Source organism: Camellia sinensis, unplaced genomic scaffold, assembly GCF_055761805.1.
Source record: "Camellia sinensis isolate YWXY unplaced genomic scaffold, ASM5576180v1 Unanchor1, whole genome shotgun sequence".
NCBI classification, from domain to species: domain Eukaryota; kingdom Viridiplantae; phylum Streptophyta; class Magnoliopsida; order Ericales; family Theaceae; genus Camellia; species Camellia sinensis.
Window position 1 is genome coordinate 10,395,428 of NW_028128987.1, and position 9,573 is coordinate 10,405,000.

Sequence of the window (9,573 nt, forward strand, 5' to 3'; positions counted from 1 at the left end):
AATAAAAATTAAAAAACAACTTATAAAGAAAAAAAAAAAATCATACAAGGTTTTTTCTTTGAGTTTAGATCACTTGACTATTCGTTCTTCTTTTGTAAGCTTTTTTTTTTTTTTTTTTTTTTTTGAAAAGGAAGCTATTTAGAATATTGTAAAGATGCGTAACATGCCGTTACGTAACACTAAAACAGCCATTACACGTGAATTTTCATCACCCCGCAAAAGCGGGTGTAACGGGTAGCGCCTACTGCCGCAACCGTTACGTAACACCGCTTTTTGAAACCTTGCCACCAAGACAATCATTGTTATGTCAATTAAGCTTGCACAAGGCATTGACAGCTAGCAACATAATGACACCTCATCGAAAATTCAAAGGAGACCAGCTCATCCAACTAATCCATGAAATAGAGGCGCTTTTGTCAAAAATGTTTGACTACACCAGATAAAGAAAAAAATTATGCTTTTTCTTTGTTGAAGTACGTTGCATATGGTGAATGATGGTTGGTCATAACCACTGACAATGCTAGACAAAATTAGAATAATTATAGAAGGGACTACAAGAGAAACAATGGAGTCATACAAGTGCACTACTCAGAAAGAATCACAAAACCTAGTAATCTTAGACATGAAAACTTATGCAAAACATGCAGGTACGTACACGTCAGGAAGACTGTTATTGTGCTTTTTGCTCAGTCAATATAATTTATCATGCTACCAAGGTAATAAAAAGCAGTCACAACCGTTACGCAACGGTTGTGGTGGTTACCACCACCTGTTAAAGCCGCTATAGCAGAATGACAAAAATTCACATGTGTAGCAACTGTTTTGGTGTTACATAATGGCCGTAGCGGTACCGTAACGGCCGTAATGGTCTGTTCACTATTTTACAATATTCTGAATAGTTTCTTTTCCTCCAAAATAAAAAAATAAATAACAAAAGCTTACAAAAAAAAAAACAAAATTTTTTAATTTTTATTTCATTACATTAGCATGTAAAATAAAATATATATAAAAAGTGGTTGTATTTATTTTAATAATTATTTTATATAATATTTAATTGTAAATATTTTTTTATTTTGTTACTGTAATATGTTGTCCAAAAAATATCTTTAAAAAAATAAATAAAATCAGTAATTCAAAAATAATTTTTGTTTATGGCACAATTTTTATTTTTATAATCATTTCATTTAATACTTAATTATAAATAATTTTATTAATGCCTCGTTTGGGAAGTAACCTTTTTAGCATAAAAGTCAAAAAGTCACTAAAAAAATCAAAAAGCCGTTACCTATACCAAAAAGTCAAAGATTCAATTTTCGCTCTACTTTTTGCACATCTTTTCGTAAAAAATCAAAAGATCATCCTAAACACACTAGTTTTTTTTAATATCATATTTTAGTCAAAAAGTCAAAAAGTTACTAAAAAAGCCTGTTCACAAACGAGGCCCTAGTTAGCTGTAAAGTGTTGTCCAAAAAAGTGCCTCAAAAATAATTTTTGTTTATGTCACAATTTTTATTTTTATAATCATTTCATTTGATAATTGTGAATATTTTTTATTTAGTTAATTTAGGTATTGGTCAAAAATAATTTGTAGACATTTAAAATTAATTATTCTTAAAGTCATTAACTATTGAAATAAAATGTAAAAAGCTCATAGTGATTTGAAAATAGGAAATATATTGGATCATACTTAAAAATTTGGATAAATTACAAATACACCCCCTAAGATTTGCTTAAAATATGAATTGCCTCTTGTGATTTGGAAAATTACAAATACCTCCCTGACAAAATTTTTTATTTAACAAAATTAATTGAAAAAGTGAAATTTCTAACTGTTCACCTATACCCTATACAATAATAAAATTATCTGAATTATTAATTGAAATAAAAATTTAACATTATTAAAATCTGTAATTAAGATAGAGTACATGGAGTATAAATTTAGTAACAGTAACAATGAAAACAGAGGAGAAGTGAAGATTGAGAACCAAGAACTGCCTAAAAGTGAACATTTTCGTTATTTAGGGTTGATTATCACAACAGCGAGGAGGTTGATGCAGTTGTGGCCCATAGGATTAAGTCGGGATAGTGCAAGTGAAGAAGTACGTCTGGGGTACTGTACGATAAACGAATACCCACTAAACTAAAAAGTAAGTTCTATAGAACGGCTATTAGACCGGCGATATTGTATGGGACAGAGCGTTGAGCAACCAAGAAACAACATGTAGATAAGATGAGTGTGGCTGAGATGAGGATGTTAAGGTGGATGTATGACAAGACTAGACAAGGCAGAATTAAGAATGAGTGTATTCGAGAATGGGTGGGAGTAGCACCGATAGAAGATAAGTTGAGAGAGAATCGATTGAGATGGTTTGGTCATATTCAACGGAGATCAACAGAAGCAATAGTGAAGAGATGTGATGCTGTAATGGTAAATAGAAGTGTTAGGGGACGGGGTAAGCCTGGATTAACGTTAGCTAGCGTTATAAATAGAGATATGGATCTACTTAATTTGACTAACGAAATGGCCTTTGATAGGGTCGCGTGAAGAAAAAAGATTCATATAGCCGACCTCATTTGATACGACTTACGGCTTGGTTTGTTTTTATTAAAAGCTGTTAATTAACTTGATGATTTATCAATAAAATGACCTATTTGTTATGAAATTAGAGACCTTAAGGGGCAAAATGTAATTTCTAGAACCACAAGGGGTAATTTGTAATTTAAGTAAAGCTCAAGAGGCGTGTTTGTAATTTACCTTAAAAATTTTAAAAAATTATCAAAATCTATTTTAAACCCCAATAAATGTGATTCTGAATATATATATATATATATATATGCGTATCAATAAGTTTTCTTCAAATTGTGAGAAAAATAAAAAAAAAATTCACAATTCCGGTTACCGCAACCGTTATGCTACGGCTTTTACACCCCACAACCGCAACTGTTACCGCGATCGTAACCGCTTTTTGAAACCTTGCATGCCACCCAACACAAAAAGGACAATTTTATCAGCAGTTCAGCATTTGCTTTCACGTTTGAAATGCTTGTCCGGATAATTGTGTCAAACTCAATTCTGATGTCATCAAGGAAAATGAAGAGGTCAGACACTTGAATGAGCAAAATGCATCCATGTGAAAGGATAACAAATATCTGTCTCTACAATGACCTAACTAAAAAAGCTAGAGCCTTTTCCTTTGACGTTTCATGCTATCGGTGTGCACCCTAGTGATATAAAGGGTGCTTTTGCAGTTGAGGAAGGATTCACCCCCGCATATAAATATTTTTTAAGGAAATATAAGAACATCAGAAAAATTAAAGAATCTCAAACTAAGAGATTTAAATATATAAGTGACTATTTTTTTGGATAAATTAAATATTTTCTAAATGTTTAAGGGAACAAAGAGAAGGGTTTCAAATTTTATTTGGTTTTTAATGTTCATTAGTTTTCAAGCAGACATTTGTTTCTATATTTTTTATTTGCAAAAAAACAGACTATAAAAAATTCCACATAGCTTAAAAAATCAGAAATGAAACAGACAACTAAACATTTAGAAAAACACACAACTAAAAATGCCCCGAAGAAATGCCGGATTAAGGACATGGCAATTAACTATGTAGCTTAAAAAAATCAGAAATGAAACATAAAGTCCTTACATGCTTGAACACCCAGACAGTGAACTCCATTCCCATCTGCCTCAACCTTGAGGTGGTACCACTTCCTATCACATGCCAAAATTTGAACAAATTCAAACATTGTATACCAATGAAATAGATGGGGATTAGGACGAACCTATGCTGCTTACCATATATGCATCCAAAAATACACTGTAAAGTTGATGGGAAACTATTTGCTGCTGTAATTGACCGACAGAAAATAGACATCAGCCTTGCCCTCAGAGCAGGATTGCCTGGAATGACTCTAGATTCTGGAGCAATACGTTCAGCTTCGGTATTACCTGCACAAAAATGTAAATCAATTATGTACTCAACATGTGCAATAGTAAATTATAGGAAGCAAATGATCTCTAGACACGTAAGTCATTCTAATCAAAGTAAAAAGGTGACCGACAACATGCACAATAATTTAACTGATTAGAATTATCAGAAACACTTACATGAACTCATTAATGATGTTTTAGGCTGGAATTGTGAACTCAAATATTGCTTATGTAACTTGCTTTAGAACACTAAATTCCAGCTGATGGCAGATGTATATACCTTATATCCCTTTTGGTAGTAGTCTATTAATGACATTTTAGGCTGGAAAGATTTCCAACCATGATATCTTAATCTCTTGACAACCACAATCTCGTTAGATTACGCAGAACTCCAGAACTTAAAAGACGCCAAGAAAATGGTGTGATAGTCAAAACTCTTTCGTTTTCTTTTCTTTCCCTCTCTTTCTTCTTTTTTTTCTTTCTTTTTTTGTTTGTTTGTTTGTTTGTTTGTTTGTGTGTCTGTATGCGCACGCAAGCGTGTGTCACTACAGTTAGTAGTATCCAGTCCATCTTCAAAGATAATTAAGAAAAGGCCAAACATACAGCTGACTCACATGCTTAAGAGACCTCATATCATACCAATGACCCACTGAGCAAGTTTTACACCATCTCAAGCTCACAATTCAATTCAGTATATATAATATATATATATATATATACTTATATACATGCATCAAGATTTTAAAAAGCGACTACAACCGTTCCGTAACGCCGTTGCGCAACGGTTGTGGTGGTTACCGCCAACCGTTACGGCCGCTATAGCGGTATGATGGAAATTCACATATTTAATGGCCGTTTTGATGTTATGCAACGCCCACAGCGGTACCGTAACAGCCATAACGGTCCGTTACACACCATTATACCCTTTTACAATATTCTGAATAGTTTCATTTCGTAAAAAAAAAATAACAAAAGGAACCGAAAGGCACAAAACATCAAACGCAAAACAAAACAAAATCTACAAAAGCAAACACATCTGGCTCAACTGAAAGTGGAACCCAACTATGAAGCACCAAAAGTAACGGACTTTCCAACCATGATATCAAGCGAACAATCCCCTAGAATATCCGCATGTTATGCACCAGCCAAATAAGCCACAGTAAACAATGAGCAGCAAGTAACCATGCCTTCCATCGCCGTCTCCCAACCCTCGTACCACTTCAGATCTGTAACAAGCCCACCATTGTCCTTGGTTGGACCCAAGACAAACCAAAAGTTGCCACAATGAACATTCAAAGCCTCGAAGGAACTGAACAATGGATAAGAAAATAATTCACCGTCTCCACATCTCTACAACACATGCTACACCTATTAACTATAATATGCCGACATCGAATCAAGTTATCAATTATAAAAATACAACCTGAAGCCGCCGTCCACACAAAGAACGCAACTTTGGAAGGACTCCCAACACCCAAATATACCTCCATGGAAAGGGAACCACTACCCCTGCCATAAAAGCCTGATAAAACAAAGCCACAATGAAAACCCCTTCCGCCTTTGGACAATCCCATAACATAACATCCTCCCCCACCCCATCAAACTTGCAGCCCATACAAAAACCCCAATAAACCACCAATTGATCCAACTCCCAATCTTGGACATCACGACGCAATTGAACATTCCACACCACTATACTCCCTTGCCCAGTCCCACAAGATGCCACAGTAGCCTCCCGATCCACCATATCAAAAATCAAAGGGAACCTCTCCTTCAATGGAACCTCACCACACCACTTATCCCTCCAAAATCGAACCCTACTCCCCTCACCAACCTTAAAACTAACCCAACCCCAAAACTCCGACCACCCTTGCCACATGCCTTTCCATAAACTCTGCCCATGAGACTGCCCCACGCTCTCCGTACACCCTCCCCCATCCCCCCAACACCCCAAACCATACTTAGCCGCCACCACCTTCCGCCACAACTATTTCCCCATAAGAGCCATGTTGAACTCTTGCAAGCCTTGAATCCCCAAACCCCGCTCCTCCTTTGGCCAACAAACCCAATCCCAGGCCATCAAGTGATAATAGAAACCCTCCGCCCTCTGCCCCATAAGAAATCCCGTTGAAGCTTCTCAATCCGCCTCGCAATTGCCACAGGAATCACATGCACCGACATAAAATATGTCGGAATACTGGACAAAACACTCGCCTCGTTTGGCAAGAGGCTATTTTAGCCAATTAGCCAAAAAGCCAACAACCCATACCAAAAAGTCAAAGATTCTCTTTTCTCTCTACTTTTTGCACATCTTTTCGTAATTAGCCAAAAAATCATCCCAAACATACAAGTTTTTTTTACCTACCTTTTTAGCCAAATAGCCAAAAAGTTACTAAATTAGCTTGTTCCCAAACGAGGCCTTAATCAAAGACTCATTGCCAATATGACAAAAAAATTCTGATATGAAGTTCCTCAATTTCTCTACGCTTACCAGACTCACTTCTAGGTACCCCAGGAAAAGACTTCAAGTTCCACCAGAAACATACAAGTTACTTTCTGCTTCTTAAGACACATCCTGAAAATAAAATTCTAAATCAACCATGAAAAACTTTCGATTTATATAGATTACAATTGACCTCTTAGAGTGCGAAATTTTAGAACAAATAAAAAATAGAAAATATAGAATAGTATTTTTGTTGCCCTCTTGACTTCACAAAGACAAGCATAAAGTACCCTTGACCCTGTTCACCACCCTACCCCCTTCATGTCCCCTTTGTCCATCATAATTAATAGACCATTTCTAAGTTTTTCTCTACTCCCTTATCCAACCTGCACCCTCAATGACCACTTCTCGAGTCTTTCATAGGTGAAGAGTTAAGCCATTTCGCCTTAATAGCCTCCAACAAATAGATGGCTTCCTTCTCAAAACCCTAACAGGACACCTCCAGAAGCTTGCTAAACCCCTATATCCTCCTTAGCACCCATTAAGAAACTTTGGTTGTTTTCATCCCAGCTTGCAACGAATCATCCATCAAAACCCATCTAGAGCCTTTGCTGCTATTGGAATGTATCTAATAGGTGCCACATACTGACCTCAAAGGTCCCTACATTCCAAATGAAGAGGGACTCCAACAACCCAGATCCACACTTGCTTCTGCAACATGCTCGGTTTGAGATAGCCTCTTGAAGACGACCACCAATCCAAAATGAACAGAGCTTCCGTTAATCCCAAGACCTAAGCCCAGCAACAACATCTACGTTACACGAACTCTCTGGTTTTTTAGAGGTACCTGTGTTGACACGACATGACACAGGCATGGGCACGGGCACGGGCACGAGATATGGCTAGATACAAACGGATATGGCTAAAACTCAAAGATGGAGCGAGAAAGAGAGAGGGAGGGGGGAGCTAAAACTCACCTTTGCGAAGCAAGTTGAGTTGCAAAGCAAGATCGAAACACGAACCCTAGTTGCGAACTCGACTGAATTAAAGGAGATTTGAAACCCAACTTCACAAAGTCGATTCCATTTAGAAAACAACCCTAGGGCTTCGATTCCTCTTTGGTCTCTCTCTCTCTCTCTCTCTATCCTCTTCTTCTGCCGACTCGCGTCTCTCTTCTTCTATCGTTGTCTTCTCTTCTTTCTTTATCTCTCTTCCTTTTAATATAATAATATAGTATATCATAAATAATATAATTTTTATGCCTAACATAAAATAATTTATTTTTATCATGTATAATATAATTTATTTTAGGGGGCCTTACGTATAGGTCCTAATAAGTGGAGTTATTGTCCAATAGGTCCTATAATAATTAATGACATTTTTCATTAAACACTATTAAAAAATGTCACTAATTGTTAATTTTCAGCCATAGTTTAAAAATTGTCACAAAATTCAGCGACAATTTGAAAAATTTGTCACATAAAAACGTCACTAAGGCCTCGTTTGGGAAGAAAACTTTTTAGCCTAAAAGCCAAAAAGTCACTAAAAAAAATCAAAAAGCCAACAACCCTATACCAAAAAGTCAAAGATTCCCTTTTCACTCTATTTTTTGCACATCTTTTCGTAAAAAATCAAGAAGTCATCCCAAACATACGAGTTTTTTTTATATCATATTTTAGCCAAAAAACTAAAAAGTTACTAAAAAAGCCTATCCCCAAATGAGGCCTAATTGTAAGTTTTAGCAATAATTTATAAAAATCGTGACAAAAAAAAGTCACTAATTGTTAATTTTTAGCGACCTAGGCAAAAAATCCTCACAAAAAATTATTTTTAGCGACGCTTTTACCAGAACTTATTTTCAATAGGACTTGATAGGAATTAAGTCCAACTATTAGGATCTATCGGTAGTTTACCCTTTATTTTATGCCTAAAATAATTTTTATTTGTTATTTATTTTTTAACAAAATCTGATATTCCTTAGTTTTTTTTAACTCATCTTCATTTAATAAATATATTTAAAAAATAACTATTTAACGTATTCTCGTACCCATATCCAAATTTGGATCCATATCCACGTATCCTCAATTTTTAATTTTGAAGTGTCCAACCCCTAGATACACACCCGCACCCGATATCCATACTCGAGTCCGTGTAAAGTAGTACAACACTCCATCTTTTTCCCCATCCAAATTCAAACCTCCATGAGATTCAGAGCTTCATCGCAAATGTAAAGGGAGAGAGGGAAGGGGAACAATAATATCAAATGAAATTAACTTGACCAAAATTAAAAGTTATTAGACATTTCAAAGCAACCCATAATCAATGATAAAGTAAGCTACATGTTTACCATTCAGACCAAATAAGAGAAACGTAGTAATAAACTAATAGTCTAATACTTCAACTAATAACATATTTTTACTTGAGATGTTCATGAGTTAAGACTTAAGATGCAAAAGTTAGATCACTGACACAGCCTTGACACATGAGTTCTATGCCTAATGAGATCACACAATTTTTTAAAGCCTCAAAGTGACCACAGTATACTAAATGAAATTCAAAATGGCTTTTAAAATGTTGGTATACACACAAACATGCCTACCTTTTCCCCACTATTTTCCAAACATAAGAAATTTAAACCTTTGTTGAACACCAATTATTATCAGCAGTCAATTTTCCCTTGAGTTCTTGTTTAATTGTTAATGTGGGCAGTGCTTAAATATGGATCAAGCATGAAGTTGAACAGAATAGAAAGAGAAGCACTAAATTAGGAAAAAAGAAAAAAGAAAAAAACACAAGGAAGCTGAAGTCCAAAAAGAAATAAAACCTAAACATGTGTCATACCATTAAACAGTAAAAAGAGTCTATTTATCAGGTTTGCATCATCTAAATTTACACCAGAAGCCTTCTTCTTTAGAAGCTCCTCTCCTCTCTTAACAACAGCCTCTTGACTTCAACAGAACAACCATTAAACATGATGTCAAAATCCACAAATGAGACTTATGGGAAAATATGAAATTAAAAATTAAATTAAATCTTGTACAACATGAAAGTAACATATACCAGTCTGTGCAAGCAGCAATATAGAGGGGATACACAACTTCAGGTGCCAGCTCCAAAGCTTCAATAACATTCAAGATCCCTAACTAAAGATTGAAAATTAGGGTAAGCAGGAGAAAATATATATTTTAAATT

General features: G+C 35.3%; 1 protein-coding gene across 4 annotated transcripts in view; it reads right to left on the reverse strand.

Annotated features, from left to right (window-relative positions):
* Positions 1-9,573, reverse strand: part of LOC114319780 (uncharacterized) — a 76,408-nt gene that overhangs the window by 58,744 nt on the left and 8,091 nt on the right. For 2 of the 4 annotated variants that reach the window (XM_082910750.1, XM_082910748.1), the window contains exons 6-9: positions 9,442-9,524; positions 9,223-9,329; positions 3,804-3,956; positions 3,655-3,719 (exon numbers count right to left, since the gene is read on the reverse strand). In XM_082910750.1, the coding sequence (XP_082766876.1) occupies positions 3,655-3,719; positions 3,804-3,956; positions 9,223-9,329; positions 9,442-9,524 (408 nt within the window). Of the gene's footprint in view, positions 1-3,654; positions 3,957-9,222; positions 9,330-9,441; positions 9,525-9,573 lie in introns of all 4 variants that reach the window. The other 2 variants (XM_082910749.1, XM_082910747.1) reach the window with 1 other exon arrangement.